The sequence below is a fragment of the Rhipicephalus microplus genome, chromosome X (genome assembly GCF_043290135.1).
Source record: "Rhipicephalus microplus isolate Deutch F79 chromosome X, USDA_Rmic, whole genome shotgun sequence".
Classification (NCBI taxonomy): Eukaryota; Metazoa; Arthropoda; class Arachnida; order Ixodida; family Ixodidae; genus Rhipicephalus; species Rhipicephalus microplus.
This window is the reverse complement of record NC_134710.1, coordinates 417,105,950-417,126,838: the sequence shown is the minus strand read 5'-3', so window position 1 is coordinate 417,126,838 and position 20,889 is coordinate 417,105,950. Positions and strand designations below refer to the sequence as shown.

Genomic DNA, 20,889 nt, shown 5'->3' with positions numbered 1-20,889 from the left:
GTGTCGTGGTAAGGATACATAATTCATGCCAGCCTCTCCAAACGTGCACGCATAGAGGGATCTATCCCACAGAATTGGGTAGTGCATTACAGAGAACGTCGAAAGGACACAACAGCGCTTGCGTGCACGACCTGGCATGGGCATGTCATGCAATCTAACCTTGCGTGCGCATGACGTGTTGATGTGTCTGCGTCTTGTGATCTTTCTGCTCCGATTTGTTCCGATACCGAATAGAGCAGGGAAGGAAATGGGCTTGCGAAATCTACACCGCGTGAGAGGCAAAGGTTTCAAGATCACCTCCTCGCATCATTGTTTCGCGCCTTGTAATGAACCAATTAAAAAAATAATTAAAAACGAAGGGTTTCAGTGGGCAGGCAACAAACTTTCAGTGTCTAAGTAAAAGTTCTCATGTCACCTAGTGAAGCGTCGTGTAAGACGTAACTGACAAAAAAACTTTGTGGGCATTTTTTTATCTACCCTTTATTTTTCACTTATGCCACTACAAGGTTTCGCATTCAATCTTCATCGTCCAGCGGCTGCACGGATGCACCTTCTTTTCGCTACGCATGCAAGCAGACGCTGGGGATATGCTCAGCAGACGACGCGATGCGGATGAATAAATATGTAGAGCCTACTTGGCCTTCCCATTGGCTGAGGGCCCTTGTAGCTTGGACAGTGCTGAAGGGAACTTAGGAAATGAAGCATAGGTTGCACCCCACAGAGTTCCGAAAGCTCAATTTTGCCCGCTGGCATGCCCCGCCGCGGTGGTCTATAGTGGCTAGGGTACTCGACTGCTGGCCCGCAAGTCGCGGGTTCGAACCCCGGCTGCGGCGGCTGCATTTCCGATAGACGCGTAGGCCAGTGTGCTCAGATTTGGGTGCACGTTAAAGAACCCCAGGTGGTCGAAATTTCCGGAGCCTCCACTACGGCGTCTCTCATAATCATATGGGTTTGGGACGTTAAACCCCTATATCAATCATTGCCCGCTGACATGAATACCCGTCTCCAATTGTACTCGAAAACAAAATTTCGGGTCAAATAGCGTTTATTTAGGCACCGATTTTGAAAATAGGCCTTTATGGGCTTTTTTTTTAGAAATTTAACCACAAACGTCCAAAATATGCATTTATAGGCGCTATGAAAACACTATAAAAGCTCTTCTTGCCCTCGGATTTATGATCATATATCAAAATATGTTTCTTGCACGATAGAAGCGCAAAAAACAAAATGGGCATTTGGCTATAATCCGGTCTCTAGTCATTACGTATCTTTCGTGCTCCCTTAGATACTCAGCCCCGTTATTGGGTGATGATTTAGACTCCGACCAAAAGTTTTGAATAAACCCGCGACGTTTCGAAACCGACTTGGTTTCGAAACCTCCCAGTTTCATAACCAACCCCAGTTTCATAACCAACCCCATAACCATCTCCCAGTTTCATAACCAACCAGACAAAATTTGTCGAATGTTTACATTCAGTCCCGTTATTTATCCATGCGCCCAAATATTTGTATTTATCTACTATTTCTAGCGTGCCTTCCTGTATCTTATGCTCACTGCCTTTGTTATCATTGAAAATCGTGATAGCCGATTTTTCCCTGCTGAACTTCAAATATAACCTATCTCCCTCATTGCCACACATGTCTATCAATCCCTGCAGATCTTCCTTGTTGTCGGCTATTAATACTATATCATCTGCATACATCAATGATGGTAACGACTGTTCAGCGTGTTTTCCTTGCTTGCAAAAGAGAAGCTGAAGCCCAGTCGACTCCCCTCTAATTTGGCTTCTATTCCCTGGAGATACAGCATAAATAAAAAAAGGTGACAAGGGACATCCCTGTCGCAGCCCGCGTTTTATCTATAGGTTCAGATACCGGTTCTTCCCATTTGATAACTACCTTGTTACTTTTATAAATATCCTTTAGAAGATTAGTTATTCTATCTTCCACATCTGGTGTGTCAAGTATTCCTTACAAATCTTGAATCACACTATCGTAAGCTCCCTTGATATCTAGAAATGCCAGCCACAGGGGCCCGAGTTTTTTTTCCGCTATTTCAATACACTGCTTCAATGAAAACAGATTGTCCTCCAACCTCCTTCGTTTACGGAACCCATTTTGTAGTTCTCCCAGCACCCCCTCATTCTACGCCCATGTCTGTAGTCTTTCCTTTACTATCTGCCTCACCAGCCTGTAGACTACCGATGTCACTCACTGTTTGAGGACGGTAGTTGTTTATATCAGCTTTGTAACCCTTTCCTTTATATATCATGCGCATCCTGCTTAGTTTCCACCCATTGGGAGCTTAACCATTCATTATTGCTTTGCACGCTGCCTTTCTTAATGTTTGCTTAGTTTGGTCCTAGTTTCTTTATTAAAGCATGATTGGGATGCCGTCGGGGCCTGTTGATGGGCTATTAGGAACCCTTTTCTCTGCCCTTTCCCACTTCTCGTTGTCCCAGTGGAGCCACTGAGCTAACTGGTCCATCCTCATCTGGTACGGTGAATGCAGAGCTTTCTTGGTGTTTCTTGGGTGCACGTTAAAGAACCCCAGGTGGTCGAAATTTCCGGAGCCCTCCACTACGGAGTCTCTCATAATCAATTGGTGGTTTTGGGACGTTAAACCCCACAAATCAATCAATCAATCTTGGTGTTTCAATTTTTCTGTGATAATTGTTTCTATATATTCCATTGCCTCATCCCCTTCTAGTCTGACCCCTTGAACTGTAGTTATAAACCTCTGTTTCATGCTTGTCTTATTACTCAGAGAATTGCGATGGTTCCAAAACTCTGCAGCTGCCTTTTTATCATTTTTGTTTACTTCCGCCATCCATTGGGCCCCCTTAATTCTATTCTTGTCACTGATCAAATCGGACGCTTCCCTTCTGCAGCTTAAAAAGTTATCCCATTTTATTTTGACATCATCTTCCGGTTCACCCCTCTGTTTAGCATACCTGTGTTTCCTGGAGGTTTGAAGTGGTTTTGAAAAGGGGAAAAAGGAAGAAAAAGTGCAGTCCCGTTACTGCCTCTCTCAATCGAGGGCACCTTCACAGTTATGCGTAGGGAAGGGGGAATGGGAATTAAAGAGACAGAAGAGAAGAGGTAACAGAAGGGTAGTGAAAAGCACTCGCGCCGCATCACATAGCGTGCGTCTGAAACCGCTGCGATGATCCACAACCATCAGGGAAAGCCGCCGGGAAGGCCGGGAAAATAAGTCACCGAAAAAGAAGATGATGAGCCGAAGAGGCGCATGAAATGACGGGGAAAAAAAGAACTCGCGTGAGCACAGACCGCAAGCACGAGAGGGAAAAAAAAACACAGAATGTTTCCAGTTCAACGAGAAGGGAAAAAATGAAAAATAATCTACTTGAACTCGCAGATTAGAGTCCTGTTAACCTCGGTGAATTAATGCAGCGGGTGCACAGAACACTGGCAAGGGCAGATAGCCTAAACACGAGAAGGAAGGAGAAAAAAAAAGAAAGAAAAGGTTCAGTTCAGCCAAAAAAATGACAGAAAAAAAGAAAGAAGAGAAAAAGAAAATAAGGGGAAATTAGAAAAAATGTTTAGCTGAACACACAGATGAGAGCCCCGATGAACTCGATGTGGTAATCCAGTCGCCTCATTTCACCGGAACGATCGCATCATGCGCAGCGATAGCCGCAACACACAGACCACGAACCGGTGAATCAGGCGGCAGGAAAACCATCACAGCGCGGAGAGCAGCAACAACTGCATTGATCACCGCGTCCTTCGGGTCTGCCTCGGGGGGGGGGGGGGGGGGGGGGGCTAGCCAGAGAAGGGGGTGACTGGGCACTCGCGCTTGCTGTAGGCGCACTGGTAGGAGGGTGAATAGGGGATGCCAACGCTGATCGACGACCGGAGGCGACAGCGTCCCGAAAGGAGCGGCCCTGGACGAGTGCGGCGCTGTCTCGCTTGTCGATGTTGACAGTGGTCCTGGCCTTCTCCAGCGCTTGGCGGCGCGTCACGGGGCCATCCGAAAAGGTGATGATGACGGCGGCCTTGCACTGAATTTGCCAGGAAGGGCAGCGCGGCTCGTTAGCCGGATGTGTGCCACTGCAGTTAATGCAGCGAGGGCGCTCCGCAGGACACGGTGCTTTGGCGTGGCTGCCGCCGCAGCGGAGGCAGTGTTGGCCCCGCGAACAGGTCGTGGTGGCGTGGCCTGAAGGGGCCGCGGCAGTCGAGGGCGGACCGGCCTCTGAAGCTTGAAGAGGGCCCCAACCGGCGGGACCGTGGTGCCCTGAAATGTGATCGTGAGGCATCTGCTTCGTCGGACGCAAGAGATGACCGGGACGGCTGCTTCGAGGTTGGCCACGATGTCGTCCAAGTCAAGGGTCGCGTCGACGCCGTAAATGGTGCCCACGCAGCTGTTTTCCACGAGGAGCTTCCCCCTGACGTGGGTGTCGCAGATCCGGGTGAACTGAAGCAGGGGCGTGGGATCCGCGAGGGGGTGGATATCCACAGCGATGACGTTGCGCCGAAAATTGACGCGGACGCGCCGAGAAGCCGGAGAGGAAAGCCCCGATGGCTTCATGGGTCGTGGCGAGTAAGTTGGACTTCTTGCCAACTGGGCGGCAGAGAATGGTGCCGCCGTGCTCTCCCACTGCTGCAGGAGGGGCCGGGGGCTGCGTCACGGGCTCAGATTCTGGGTCGGCGTCCAGTTCAGCTGAGGCGTGAGTTGGAGTGTTAAAACGGAAGCTGGGGGCGCCAGTTTCCTCCCATGTCGTGTCCTGGCTATGCGGTGACGACGATGGTGTATGATGTTCCCATGAGGAACTAGAGGCGGACGACTCCGTCTCCGAGGGTTCCGCCCGAGTTTGCGCGTCCTTGATGGAGCGCTGTTCCTCGCGCACGCCCGAAGGCGAGCTTTGCGAAGTTGAGGCCGAGAGCCATGGCCGTCGGTCGCGAAGCGTCGGTGTTGGAGACGCATCCTGAACCTTCTGCTGCTTCGGGTGAAAGTCTGCCTTCAGGTTTTAGTTGGCCCGAGTCCACTTCCAAAGTACAGGCGGGCCCATCACTGGGGATAACCCTCAGAATAGCTGTGCGCCCGAAGGCGTGAAGCGGGCGTCGAAAACTAACGCATGGCAGGAGCGAAAAAATGCGACCGTCCCCGAGAAAAACTCGCACGAAATTCCGGCATACCTTAGAAGTGTGGCAGCTTGGGCTAGTTGGTATGGCATGACGACAGTTATAGCGCGAGAACAAAATGACCGTGTCCTTGCCTCTGTGTCTCGTTTTGTTCTCGCGCTATAACATCGTCCGGCATACCGTTGATTTCAAACAGCACGCACGCGAGACGCGTGTCGAATGCGCGTGTCGCGCCGACTCGCCGAGCTTCTCCCTGGAGGCTTCCCGACGTCTTACTATTGTTAACTTTCTCATCCCACCAGCTCTTGGGTTTGTGTCCGATTTCCCCAGTTGATTTTACTCGTGCCTTAGCAAGCTCTAACTCAAAAAATCGAGTTAGGTTTGTGTACGTCCACTCTGTTACACGGGACAGGCGGTGCCATCTAACGGGGCGCACTTGAAACAAAAATGTCTGCAACATCGAAGCCAATGGCGGGTAATTGATCAATGGCCGTTGTTGCTGTTGTGGTCCCCGCTGCTTCCGGTCTGCTGCTGCTAGCGCGCAGTAAAGCCGGACATTGTTGTGCACCGCAACAGTGACGTAAGTCGGTCTGGTCAGTCCGCTTCTTGAGGCGGTAATTTGAAGTGCTCTAACCCGATTCGGACGACTAAAACGTCATTTTATTTCAAAATAGGCCCTTCCTTGGCACAAAATCAACGCTACGAGGTTTTTGGACCGCTATTTCAACAATCAACGTCGACTTAATAGTTGCCTTTAGTGTCCCTTTGAGCGCCAGTGACGGTACAATTTTGAAGACACGGCCGCTCGTTTTGTCCTAGATTTTTTTTTTTTTGGGGGGGGGGGGGTCATCTGTCACATTTTATTAGTTTGATACACATCACTTGGTCTTGTCTGATGTTTTGATATATGTGCTTAATATGAAAAGGTGAAATTACGTATGCTGGCATCACAATCAAATGTTTATAACAAAGCAAGTAAAGGCCAAACTATCCGAATAACGCCCGTGTCCTGAACTTAAGGTGGCACTTTTTTTATTGATTGACATGTGTGGTTTAGCGTCCGAAAACCACCATGTGATTATGAGAGACGCCATAGTCGAGGGCTGCGGCAATTTCGACCACCTGGGATTCTTTAGCGTGCACCCAAATCTGAGCAAACGGGCCTACAGCATTTTCGCCTCCATCGAAAATGCAGCCGCCGCAGCCGGGATTCGATCCCATGGCCTGCGGGTCAGCAGCCGAGTACTTTAGCCATTAGACGCCCCGCCGCGGTGGTCTAGTGGCTAAGGTACTCGGCTGCTGACCCGCAGGTCGCGGGTTCGATTCCCGGCTGCGGCGGCTGCATTTCCGATGGAGGCGGAAATGTTGTAGGCCCGTGTACTCAGATTTGGGTGCACGTTAAAGAACCCCAGGTGGTCGAAATTTCCGGAGCCCTCCACTACGGCGTCTCTCATAATCACATGGTGGTTTTCGGACGTTAAACCCCACAAATCAATTTAGCCATTAGACCACTGTGGCAGAGTGGCATTTTTTTTTTAACATTTCAATTTACACCATGACAGCTGATATCATAATAGCGAGGTGAACCTAAACCGAAAAGGCAGTGCCAAGTTCTTCAACCGTAATTTGTACACTGAACGAGAAAAGTATAAAAAAAGACAGAAAAGAAATCAAGAGGAAGAGATAGAAATAAACAGACAAGAAAATATAGAGAAAAAAAAGCAAGTACAGTTATGTGCAGTATAGTATATCAAAAGAAGAAAAAGAGAGAGGTGAGAGGGTAAAAGCCTAGCTATTGACAGGGCGGGCAGTATCGAGGATACATGTATCTGAGACACTATCTTGGATACTCTTTGGGCATCTTCTATTTGTTCGCGATACGTTTCGGAAAATTAGCATCTGTATCTGTAATTCCGATACATTCAGTAAAGTATCGTGTATCTTAAGGTTAAGATACTGCCATCCCAACGCGATCGTGAGAAACATGAATCGTTGACTTAGCTACGCATGTCAGACTGGAAACAAAGCCCTTTGAAATAAACCTAAGTGTCGTGACATAAATTTATCTTTCCACCCGACTCTACCAGTGAGGTCACGGAGATGAGGGCCGTGCTTCCCTTCTGGTGGATCAGAGTAACATGACGGAGATCGCACCATCTCGACAGAAATAAACTTCGCGTGCTTGCCCATGTGCCTTCGCTTTGTCATTATTCTCGCCTATTGAGTGGTGTCAAAGACATGACACTTATACCTTTATCCACTTGCAGGCGCCGCGTACTAAAATGCACGCAGTGATGACAGCACAAATTGTGACGACGCTCTCCAGCGTGAAACTACAGCACCGCCGGTACCGATGTTCCATCTAAGAACAAACACTTACCTATCAGATGATATCGTGGCGTACTTGTCGCTTTCCTCCTGCTATTTCTATGCGTGAAGAGCTCTTGGAATTGTAACATGATTCTTAGCACGAGGGCTTTCTCCGTTTGACTCCTCTTGCATCCCAATATTCTATATTTCAGTTTGGTGGATGCAGGATGTCTGTTTTAAAGTGCAGCCGTAATCTGTTTAATCTTAACTATTACCTGTCCGCTTTATTTATGCTTCTGTTTATACATTTATGTACCTTGAGTTTACTCTTCTGCCAAGGCTATTTGAGAAACAACCGCAAGTCGCTGGATCGAATCTAGGCAGTGGCGGCTGCACTTTTTGAATGGAGGTGAAAATGATGTAGGCACGTGTGCTTAGATCTACGTGCACGTTGAAGAACCCTAGGTGGTTGAAATTTCAGAAGCCCTATCTCCACTACGGCGTCTCTCATAACCATATGGTGGTTTTAGGACGTTAAACACCACATATCAATCAATGGTTTATTTGGGAAACAATTATGCTAATATGAAGCTGTGAATTGACTACACAGCCTCAAGCATTCTGCTTATAGCTTGGTAAAATGACCAATTTTGTTTGCATTGCAATAATTGGAATACTCTGGAAACATCTTAAAGATTTCAAAAAAAATCATTCGAGAAACATTCTTATATCAAACGGCCTGTGTCTCTTAGGAACGTCCCAACGGGCCATTTTCGGCCATTTTTCATAGACACTGGTTCGTTTGTTGTGCTGTCTTAACAGGAAAGTAGATGACATATTGCATGCTCCATTGGCGTAGCTATTAGAAGTGCCACCTGTATTGTGCATCTGAAGTTATATTCACCATTGAAACGAAACCGCGTTTCCTTTGTACTTGAAATCGTTTTAATTTTTTGGCCTCTCTACTTTTACTAATTGCCGGGTAATCGTGGGTATAGGTGGAAATAGCGTGAATAGCGGCGTTGACCTGTGACGATTTGTGCGACTGTTTTACCACGCGCTCTCAATTCTTTCATTTGGTGTGACTGCGTCCAAGCCACAAAAACTTATAAAAACTCGGCGCAAGCCGTGCTGCCTTGTTTCGTAAACTTCCACATTTTCACACAATAATATATTACACGCAAATCCTGCTGCGGCGGCCGCTTGCCGAGAAGGGCGTAATGCTAGTGGCGCATGTACGTAGATTTGAGTGCATGTTAAATAACAGCGCAAGGTCGCAATTTCCGGAGCCTTTCGATTTCGCGCCGCTCGTGGTAATGCCTTGGTTGTATAAGACGTAAAACCTTTAATTATTAGAAGTACGCGCAGCACGCGCTCTAGTTAACGCGCGAGCTTACGCGAGCACCAATGAAAGCGCTGGAAGGTGTGAATACTGATGTGTAAAAGAAGACGCTTTCTGCCGATGATCAATTTTTGTTGTGTGGGGTTTAGCGTCCCAAACCCACCATATGATTATGAGAGACGTCGTAGTGGATGGCTCTGGAAATTTTCACTACCCGGGGTTTTTTAACGTGCACCCAAATCTGAGCACACAGGCCTACAACATTTCTGCCTCCATCGGAAATGCAGCCGCCGCAGCCGGGATTCGATCCAGCGACCTGCGGATCAGCAGCCGAGTACCTTAGCCACTAGACCACCGTGGCGGGGGCTGCCGATGATCAGACTGCCGAAGGCCGATACCTATACTGCTGCAATGAGTGTAGAGCGCGCTTTGCATGCACTCCGAGTTACTTAACTTTCTGGGCATTAGATCGATCAATAATATGTTTCATCTCTACTGTAAGTGACTTCTGGCCGCTGTGGCCACCGCTCATACCAATACAGTAGGGCTAGGGTGTTTATGGGGTGCACAGGTATTCTCGTTGAAAAAAAAAATTAATAGCACGTTACAAGTTATGCAGTTAACAATTGGTTTACGACAGCAGATGAGAATGTGAAAAGTAAAAGCAGCCTTATGTACTCTCTGTAGGCATATACAGGGTGTCCTACATAACTTGAGTTAAGAATTTGAAAGTGGACCATTTTGTGATAAGTGGAGAGATGCTGGAAGTTGTAAATGAGTATGTCTACTTAGGACGAGAAGCAATCGCGGAGCCAAACCATGGCAGTGAAATAACTGTAGGAGAATAAGGATGGGGTGGACCACATTCGGCAAGCATTCTCAAATAATGGATGGTAATCTGCCACTTACCCTCAGGAGGAAGAAATATGAGAGATGCATCTTGCTAGTTCTTACGTATATGCATGGAGTGGAAACGTGGAGGCTCACAAAGAGGGTTCAGCTTAAATTGAAGACGACGCAGCAAGCGATGGAAAGGAAAATGATAGTTGTATTCCTAAGGTACCAGAAGAAAGCAGAGTGTTTCAGGGAACAAATGGGTGTTAGGGACATTGTAGTCGAAATCAAGATGAAGAAATAGACATGGGCTGGGCACGTAGCAAATAGGCAGGATAACCGCTGGTCATTAAGGGTAACTGACTGGATTCCCAGAGAAGGAAAACGCACGAAGGGGAGACAGAAGAGTAAGGATGGGTGTCACACACTTCGGGTGAGGCCCCGCCGATCCAATATCGACGTTCGGCAGACTCTCAGGCTTTCACTTTACGCTTCGGCCTGCGACGACAGAAAGGCCTCAAAGTGTCGCATTTCAAATTTATTTGCAGGTCGGTCGACCCGTGCGGGGTTGCACGTGTGGGGATGAATGAGCCTGACCGACGCACTCATTGAGCAGACACAGAGATTTGACTACACACAAACAAGCATTTAATTAAAATGAGGGCAAATGCAGGAGTTAACAAAAATAACAGAGTACTAAAACTGATACGCGAGCGAAAAGAACGGCTATAAAACAAACTATGCTCTAAAAGAACACTACAACAGGTACAAAAGACACAAATACGTGAAATGTTAATAAACTAATGACATGATGGAAAGCAAAAGAGATACAAGAAAAATTACATGATAAAGATGATGGTCGCGCTTTTGAATTTGTACGTGCGACGCAGCGCACACACCTACACATATGTGAAAAAAAAAAAGGCTGGTTATTATAAATTAACAGTTTGAAAGAAAAAAAGTCACAATAAAAAGTTCCATACGGACCAGGCCAGCTCTTGGTGCACGTAGGGGAGTTGACGGGTGCCGCTGAAGATCTCGCCGGCTTAGTAGACGACGAGGGTGCCCGGAATTGCAGCCGTCTCAATACGTTGCCCGGGTCACTCCGTGCTCACCGCCTACGCGAGACTCGCGACACCGACGACCGCACTCGTTGCTGGCGATGCATTCCAAACTTTTGCAGGGGCGTACGCCTGCTCCCGTCCCATTTGGAGATAATTTTTTTTTTTTTAGACCACCCGTGCCCCTTTCGGTACAGGTGCAGGGAAGACGAGCCGGCGCCACGCTGGGTCGTTAGTCGCCGGATGTCGTCCTCCCAACACAAAAGCGCCCTTCTTTGGAAAATGGGGCCCGCGGACGATCCGAAAATTGGAGTCGTTTGTGACAACGGGGTAGTTCGGGAAATGATAAGTAGGATGAACTCGAATATTTTTTAATGGAAGCACAAGTAAGCTTTAACGTTGCGATGTTTCCGAAACGTGGTTTCCTTCGGAAGGCGACGTATTTAAGTTTCCAACTTTTAATTCATACTACATGAACCACACAGGCAAAAAATGTGGTGGCGTAGCTGTTTACGGTTATTTGAGACAAACAACACAGTCTAGTTTGCGTAGATAAAGTCTGAGTGGTCAGACGTAGCCGTTTCTTCGCAACAGCCGCACACCAGCCAAAACCACTCGCGGTGCGCGATAAGAACAGGCGAAAGCCGGAAAGCGTCGTCGGCTCAACCCGCCGGCGCTCCGCTCTCACATAAAGCCCCAGCTCTAATCTACCAGGGCACGTAGTACAATTAGCTGCGATAAAGTTTGTTACGTGACCGTGGCTTCTGCGCGAAGCGTATACGAGTCGCCTTCACTTGTTGAACGGCTGATGGCGAAAACGTTGCAAAAACTGCCTTGCTTCGGCATGCAGCAATTTGAGGAAGCATGAGTACAAATGCTATATTGCACGTCTTACTTGCTAGTAAAGGAGAGCGCAAATACGTGTTTCGGAAGCAGTAGCCGGAGCACATGCTGGAAACGTTCTTATCTTGAAAAAGTAGCAAAATTCACGGCTTACTCTTTTTTTCCTTCAGCATTTAGAGTTTCTCTCTGTGTGCACCAAGGGACGCATCAATACGTCGGCATTGCGATTATCAGCCAATTCGCGCCGTACGTGGATACGCCTTACATATACGTAAACACACGTGGACTGCGTGTGCACTGCGCCTCGCCGAACCTCTAACATAGCGGTATGCACACGAAGGCCTACAGATGGCAGCAATTTTGCTTAAGGGCTATTGAGCAGAACGTTCCCTGTTGCCACAAGTATGTTATTCAGCACAATTTCAGCCTGATCACCATTGCAACAGACATCGAAATCTTTCACAAAAATGTCTTTTGAGGGAGAAAAAAAAAAAAAGGAGCGGCGTTTCCACTTCTGTTCTGGCTCCTCCCGCACTGATGGGTAGTACAACTTGAGGCATTGGGAAAAACTGCTTCTAGAGGAAGCCGCGTGGCCAACGTGGTAGCTGCTACTGTACTGCCTGCCGGTACTTTGATTGGTATGGTTCTTGAATATTTTGGCTTGCGCAACCACTTCTGAAATCGCTTTACCGCAGTGGTCTGCAGGCATCTAAACTCAGCTGAAGTACTTCAATGCATATTTCAAGAAAACATATCAGACTAAGGCGCTGGCGAGACTGGATCAAAATTAGAATACAGCCAAAATGCCATTGGAACACCGGCAAGAAAATTATACACAACCGATGCACTAAGCAACACACTGGCACCCCTTCCTTCTTTTTATCCATCGAGTAAAGGGGGTATGACAAGAAGCCTGCGGTGCGATTGAGGCGAAATATCAAGCGACACTGAAAGAAAAACACCTGTTTTGAGAATGTAATGCCACGCACATTTACTGATGAGAGCGCTTGCGCTAAGAAGTCAGAATCGCACACGACACCGTTGTTTAGAGAAAGAAGGGAACATGTAGGAGATGATGCAAGTGGAGCGACTTAGAAGTATGTTGTGTAGACGCGCACGTACCTTCGGGTCTCGAAGACAACGGATGTTAATGTCATCTCGACGAATGACGCGTTCTCTTTTCTTTCTTCACTGGTCCTCTGGAAACTAGGTAACGCGTGCAGCGCGAACATATGATTTTATTGTGGAAGTTACGTGGCCGCCAGTGATCACGTTTGTATATTCGACGGCACATGTATAAATGCTGACGTGCTTCGCCGCTTGTCAGTTGATCGACGGACGACACTCAGTTCGCCACTTTCAATAGCAGCGTGTATCACTGTAACCTGACTTTTCGTTGATCGGCCACACGTTCGGCTGTATAAAGTTTGATCATCCAACTACTGTCTGCTCCCTTCGTAGACGCCATGACCTTGTGACAATATGTAGTCCTAAAATGCAGGCATTATGTTGGCTTAACTTCAATTGTTGTTAAGCTCGATCCGCTGAGGTTTATTTGTGTAGCAGTGTTGGGGGCTACCATCCTCGTGCACCCCATCGCAAACACCATAGCGCTTCATGTGAGCTTACCGCTTCTGGTGTTGGTAATATCAATGTTGTTGTCATCGTTAGGCAACTGCAAACAACTGCTAATATAAAACGTATACGGCCGTTTAAGTATGTGTGTGCGTGTATTTTTACATATATTGAGTGTCACTTCATAACGTCTCGCTCAATAAATAAATCGAGACATTCACCTTGCATCGGCACGCTTCGCATAACATCGATTACCAGGTACACCGGATCGCCCCGCCGCGGTGGTCTAGTGGCTAAGGTACTCGGCTGCTGACCCGCAGGTCGCGGGTTCGATTCCCGGCTGCGGCGGTTGCATTTCCGATGGAGGCGGAAATGTTGTAGGCCCGTGTACTCAGATTTGGGTGCACGTTAAAGAACCCCAGGCGGCCAAAATTTCCGGAGCCCTTCACTACGGCGTCTCTCATAATCAAATGGTGGTTTTGGGACGTTAAAGCCCACAAATCAATCAGGTACACTGGATCTGTCAATTTTTTTTTACAGTGAAAGCTGTTATAATATCACTTTTCGGGTCACGCGCAGTTGTTGTCCGCCGCCGCCGCCAATGACTTTGCACCAATGACACAGTGGGGCTTGAACCCGGGTCCGCTTCTTGCCAGTCTAATACGCTATACCACTGAGTTACGCCGATGCTTATTACGTGTTGTCAAACTTGCCTTAGGCAGGCATGACCTAGCACCAATGGCACAGTAAGGCTCGAACACGGGTCCGCTGGGTGCCAGTCCAGTATTCTACCACTGAGCCACAGCGGTGCCTATGACTTGTTGTCAAGCTTGCCTTAGGCAGACTTGATTTCGGGAAAACAATCGCGTCAATACGACTGATAAAGCTTTTTACTACAGTGAAAGAACAACCGGTCGTCGCACAACACGAATCGTGTAACGAGTGGGCCGTCCAATGCTCCTAACCATCACTAAAGCTTGTTCTTGCTCCCCTATTAACTGTGGTGCATCATCATTCCTCATCGTCGTCAGCCACTGCATGGACAATTGGCATGAAATTACTTGCAAGTGTTAAGCGGATACCACGCTTCTCAGAATGACAAAAAATTGCATAGCGAATGTTGGCCTACTATCCAAAAGTTTATTATTTTCAATTGCGGCCGCTGATCGGAAGGCGGCCTTCAACCCTTCAAAGAATGACCCCAGTCTGCAATGGGGCGTGCGCACCGAGGAACCCGCAGCGTCGGGCGCGCTAGCGTCGTCGCATCTCGTTTTTCGTTGAGCGCCGCCTCCAGGGAGCGTGGTCTCTCCGGCACGCGCGCTTATCGAACTCCCGATTCGGGAGGGTTCAAAGATCACTTCGCTTACTACTATTTGCGAAATGAGAACGCTACTCGCACACGAAGGAGGAAGGCTCGTGACAGTTAATTGCGCTTGTCATGTGTATACTTGCACGTTCGTTTCGCGTTTCTTTCTTTCTGTTTGAACAGCGCGTTTAAGTGTCGAGCCGTGACAGTTGCTGGTCCGTGCTCGTCCTTTGTATGCTCATTTTGTGCGTGCTTTCTGCTTGAGGCGCGCTGCAATTTTCTTCGCGTGATTTCGCAATTCGTTGCAGTTGCTTAAATTCCTTCACCCATTTGGAGAAACGATGCATAAGCCCCGCCGTGGTGGTCTAGTGGCTAAGGTACTCGGCTGCTGATTCGCATGTCGCGGGAGCGAATCCCGGCTGCGGCGGCTGCATTTTCAATGGAGGCGGAAATGTAGGCCCGTGTACTCAGGTTTCGGTGCACAATAAAGAACCCCAGGTGGTCTAAATTTCCGGAGCTCTCCACTACAATGGCTCTCATAATCATATGGTGGTTTTGGGATGTTAAACCCCACATATGAATAATCAGAAATGATGCACAATAAATGCTAAACTACCTCTGTGAAGACACGTTTTAGTTTGGTGTTATACCGATTTATTGAAAGAGCGATCAGCTACGTTTTAGAGGCGAAGCTCCTTGCGCCGTGGGTCGTACGTCCCGTGTCGTCGTAGTGGCCAGTTGCATTGCATTGCATGTCAATAAAAACGATCTCTCAGCATATGCATGGAGTGAACGATGATGAGTGGGGCGAAGTGTCCTTCAGTCCGTCCGTGCTTCCATGCGTTCGTTCGTGCGTCCGTCCGGACTCGTGGTCCGGCCTCGTACTTCTGAACGACCTTGAGGTTCCAGATGTCGGCGGACAAGGCACTGACATTGGTCTTACGCACGCGCACTCGTATTACCACGAGGACGGGCTGCAGAGAGCTTCGCCCCACTCGTCATCATTCACATCGTGGATATGTCGTGATTTCTCAGATAAATGTATTTTTTCTAAACCATAGAATTACTAGCACAATGGCTGCTCGAGCTGTTGGTGATAACGTGGGAACGGCGCACGCGCGTGATCTCACCGCTGTACACTGCGGCCGGTCAGCTAAGCGTGAGCAGCGGGGTTGTGTTGCGACTCTCCACTAGGTGTCCTTTTTCGGCGTCCCGCCTGTCCAGTGCTGGTCTCCGTGGTGTCTGCTATCATGAAAATACTTTGCATGCAACTCTCATTTCATGAGTGAGTTGCATCGCCGAGGGGCAGTGGCTGGAGATGTACTCAATCTGCCATTGATGGAGACTGAGTTCACGCTGTATGCATTTTCGTGAGTGTCGCATGTGCACTGAACTCCACTTGAGTAGCAGAGGTCTATTTTAGTTTACCTGCAAACGGTGTGTCCGCTGCTCAACGCGCTACCCTAAGACCGATTTATTTAAAGCTCTGTCGAGAGTAACAGTTGCAGTAATCTCTTTATACATGTCTCAGTACTCCATGTAACCCAATTATTGGCAGTGAATGTAGCACTAATTGACCTTCGATATTTCTTACTCTATTTTAGGGTCGGAGAGCGGCTGTTCTGTTCCAGAGGAAACTGCATTGGAGGGTGACAGTTCGTCAGCGGCAGGGGTCCAGTCGCAGAGAAAAATCCAGTGCCTAGATAACGTTGGGTTGCGCACGTCGATACCAAGCCCACAGATCCACCCTGTGACAACAAAGCTGTCGTCCTCCGAGTCGACTGTCAGACAGCATCTAGAAATTCAACTCCCTGTGTCGGTGACAGCGGCATCCGGCATTACAACAAATAACCAGCCCCGTGAAGTGACGGTGGTGCCAACCCAGAGATTGCAACCACGACTCCCCGTGTCGGTGACAGCGGCATCCGGCATTACAAGTAACCAGCCCCGTGCAGTGACGGTGGTGCCAACCCAGAGATTGCAACCACGACTCCCCGTGTCGGTGACAGCGGCATCCGGCATTACAAATAACCAGCCCCGTGCTGTGACGGGGGTGCCAACCCAGAGATTGCAACCACGACTCCCCGTGTCGGTGACAGCGGCATCCGGCATTACAAGTAACCAGCCCCGTGCAGTGACGGTGGTGCCAACCAAGAGATTGCAATCACGACTACCTGTGTCGGTGACACCGGCATCCGGCATTACAACAAGTAACCAACCCCGTGCAGTGACGGTGGTGCCAACCCAGAGATTGCAACCACGACTCCCTGTGTCGGCGACAGCGGCATCCGGCATTACAAGTAACCAGCCCCGTGCAGTGACGGTGGTGCCAACCCCCAGATCGCAACCACGAGCCACTAGCAGCGAGCTTCCAGATGCATCGGCACTGCTGACCACAGAAAGCCAGCAACATAGAGTGACGGACGCACCCCGTTTGACGCCAACCACGCCGTCTCTGCAGCGCCCTGCTGAAGCGGCTACCCGACGCCACTGTCGGTGTGGCTTGACGAGCGCGGCAGCTATCCCTCTGACGTGTCTTGGCCAGCGGTGTCCTTGTTTCGCGGCTGGAATCAGTTGCAGTGGATGCCGGTGCAAGGGCTGCCGCAATCCGGTGGACAAGATTATTGAGTTATACGGCAAGACACAGGGCGCAGACGGTGACGACAACGCGGGAGACGATGGCGAGCCACCCAAGACATACGTAGTGAATGTGGTCAAGTTGTAGATGTAGACCTCGGGGATGCCGTGTTGGAGAACATCGTCCTCCAACATGGTGCATTCTCTCCAGCGGGTTAAAGGACCAGAAAGATCTTCCTGGTTGACCAGCCAGCAAAGTGCGTGATGGTCATTGAGAATCCTGAATGGCTTTTCATACGCGTGTGGGCAAAATTTAGTCAACGCCTAATCGATACCAAGGCACTCCTTGTCAAGGGGCCCCGAAATGGTTATCACCATTTCGGGGTCCCTTACAAAGGAGTGTCTAAAGGTTTGTCACCGTTAGGGCTAAAACATCATCACACCATTCGCACCACAAATTTAGTGATATGCCGTGTACCAGGGCCACTACAGACAATTATATCTTAACCTCCTTCTCATCTCTGCCTCGCCTCCTCAACTCATGAGGCGCGCTGGCAGCGCTAGCGATCGCAGTGTCTCCTGGGCGCCGGCTGCGCCGCTAGACGATTGTAGTTTATATTCGTCTAGACCTTCGAAATCACGCCCTGACAGCTTGCAAGTAGTCTCGGGGGCCATCGCGTAATGCGTGCGCAGCATGCCAACACGGCAGCACGACAGCACGTCAGGAAAAAAAAAAAACGAAGGTCGCCGAGTGGTTCATATCTCCTCCGACAGATGGCGCCACACTACCAGCCAATCATCCGCGCATTTTACACCTTCTGACAATCAATCAGATCAGACGCCGCGGTGACGTGCTGCTGACATGTTTTTCTAGTCAAGAGCTTGTCGCTCTCCGAATGGGTGGTTGAAAACGCGTTCGGGCGAGTTGCAACTATCTGTAGCGATTCGTAGCTTTAAAGCGTTGTAATAAATTACACAGTGTACATAGAGAGCTCAAATAGGTCTGTAAATAACCTTCGGAACTTTGTCTACCGGCCCAATGTGTGTCTACAAAATCGCCAACGCCGTTTCAGTGCCTTTTCAGTCGTCAAGTAGGTCTTTTCAGCCATAGGCGGAGAGTACGGGGGAGGGGGGGGCTATTCCGGGCTGCACCATGGGCAAGAAGAGCTCCCCCTCCACCCCTTGCCTGGGATATTCTTCAAGAGCTGGGCTAAGGCTCTCATTCATCGCCGACTAACCCTTAATTATCCTGTCTTATAGCTATTTCACAGAGGACCGTTTATGCCCGTTCCTTTTGTTTCAGGCTTCCAAAATTCGGATCATGGGGTAGTAACAAGTAGGGAGTTGGCGCCGTGGTCAGCAATACGAGACGGACAGCAATATGAGAGAGCAAGTCTGGCGGCGCCGCGCCCCCTCCGGGAATATGAAAGCCTTCCGCCTGTGCTTTCAGCATTAGATAATGCCCTGCTGGCGTTGTGATAACACGTTCGAGGCCACCATTTTTCTGAACCAGAACGGCACCTAGAGCTACACCACTGGCGTACGTATGTTTTTCCGTCTCTGCATTCTCGTCTAAGTGGCCTAGAATTGGCGGCGCCTGCAGTTGTCGCTGAAGTTTTCCAAACGCACTTTACTGAGGTTCGTTCCACGTGAATTGCGTGTCCGCTCCTGTAAGGTGTGCGACAGGCTATGCTTAATGGGAAAAGTTCCTCACAAAACGCTTGTAGTACGCGCACAATCCCAGAAACATGCGTACAGCTTTCTTGTTTGTGGGCTGCGGGAAGTTTGCAAAGGCGGCCGTCTTCTGAGAGAGAGAGAAACATTTTTCGCGCATCCGGCGTGCGGGAAGTCACCGGCCGCGCAGGGCGCGGGTATTCCCTATCTGAAGACTATGGCTACTAGTCCTATAGTCCCAGCCCCTAGATCTTGAGGACGTTGTGCTCCGGCTAGGCGTTGGATACTCGGGCTCCTCCGCTCCCGTTGTCCGGGGCGTCGGTTCCCTTTCTCGTCTGCTTTGCCAGGGCCTCCTCAAGCCGTTGGACGGCCCTTCGTTGTGTGGTTGAGTCTTGGGAGCGTATCCACGCTCCCACCTCTTCGCGATACGTGGCGTCCTGGCACTGCCCATTCCCATTGTTCACACCACTGTTACACCCGCCCCACATGATGTGGCGAAGGGTGGCTAGTTCACGTTCGCACACGCTACACTTAGCGTTCGTCTTCTGCAGGGTCGGGGCCCATGTCGTGGCGGCTAATTGCGTGGCCGAGAAATAAGAGCTGATCAAGACTTAATCGCTTCGAGGACAGTTCGCCCTTCTTGTATTCAGTGATCAGAAAATATTATGGAAACAAGCACCATTGGCAACTCTAGCAGTTAAATAACAATACAACTGTGAATGCGAACAGAATATCTCATATTAAGCTTCCTTTGATCCTCGCCAGACTACGAGTATGAAATCGCCACATAAATATTGAATATAAGCTTTGCGGTATCACTTAGGAACAGTACATACTGCTTAATGCAGCACACGTGCTGTGGAATGTTTAGCTTACAGATCAACGGCATCATAGGCGGAGAATTCTCATATTCCCAGAAGCGGCGGGAGCCGAATTTCTATTCCACATTCTCTTTCTCTCCTACATATATATGAAGAGAAAGTTTTATTGATAGTATTAGAAAGGTAATAAATATGCGTCTGTCACATAAAAATAAACTTTCGTTTTCTTGATCTATACATACCGTACTTATTTTGCTCAAGAGCCGTGCAAATAGCGCAATTATCGTCATTTAGTGTCTTCGTTCACAATGTAACCATGGCCCCAGACTTCCTAGTTGTCACTTGCTAATGATGCGAGTATTAAAAGCCTGAAAGGAAAAGGCTGGCATAAACAGTGCGTTGCCAATGGACGAGAGCCTAAGCCAAGCTTTATAAAAATATTCTAGGTCAGACCGAGGCTCTGCCCTCCATGAATCAGCCCGGAGGGGGCACGAGCCGCCCCTTTCTCCCTTACACCCCGCCCCCCCTGTGACTTGTGTTGTTGGACTTTTTCAGAAGTGTTTTGCTTTACTTAAGTAAACGTGCTGAAAATATGTCATTGTAAATTGCATCCATAACACATATGTAATTGTAGGCGGAGTTGCCTGGTGCTCTGACGCACTGAAAATAAATACGAGCAGTGGTCTAGGGTGCGTTAAGTAAAATATGTCCTGCATTATTTCTGCAACTCGCTTTGCACGGGGAAAAAAAAAACGTGAAATGTAAACAGACATTTTGTCCTTGTTTTTGTGTTCTTTTACACCAAATATGCACCTGTGTGCGCCTGGCAGTCATCATGATCTGTATGGCACCTTGATTGTAAACTATGTTCTTTTGGGGTTAATTTGCCCTTGGGCTAGCCGAATGCTGCACTTTGTTTTGATTATCGTGGAATTCTCATGAATTTTTGTGCTTTATGCATTTTTTCTCTCTAATACATTACTTTTCTCGCGCAGCTGTGCTCGATGCAGATGTGTATGTTTTGTGTCTTGCAAATATATTTCTTTCCTCTTTTTCTTTTTTTTTACACAAACTGATGTAAACTTGTGTATACCTGCAAATTTTCATGTTCTTTCCTTGTATCCCCTCCCCCACTATAATGCCTATATGGGCGCTGTGGGTCTTAAATAAATAAATAAAATGAGTATTAAATAAATACAAAGTGTGTGCGTTTTCCTTGTTGTTTTAATCTTATACGCGGATGTGAATTTTGTTAGGTTGAGTTTGTTATTTCTAGTGTGACAATGCCGAATAATGTACAGAAATGCACTAGGTGCTCTGCTCATGAATGCGCTTTTAGGCAGGGAGGTCTAATGCATGCCCGTGCCCTCTGCAGAGCAGTTTGAAAGCTTGTACAGGACACCAGCGAGCTTAAGGCGCACTGTCCCGAGTGAGCGGCGA

At 48.6% G+C, this 20,889-nt stretch overlaps 1 protein-coding gene across 1 annotated transcript in view; it reads left to right on the top strand.

The window, feature by feature from the left end:
- The window catches only part of LOC119160991 (uncharacterized), a 34,018-nt gene extending 13,368 nt beyond the window's left edge, over positions 1–20,650 (top strand). Inside the window, exon 2 of the mRNA XM_037413290.2 lies at positions 15,982–20,650. Within this exon, the coding sequence (XP_037269187.1) occupies positions 15,982–17,102 (1,121 nt within the window). The 3' untranslated portion in view covers positions 17,103–20,650. The remainder of the gene's footprint in view (positions 1–15,981) is intronic.
- Positions 20,651–20,889: the final 239 nt, after the last annotated feature.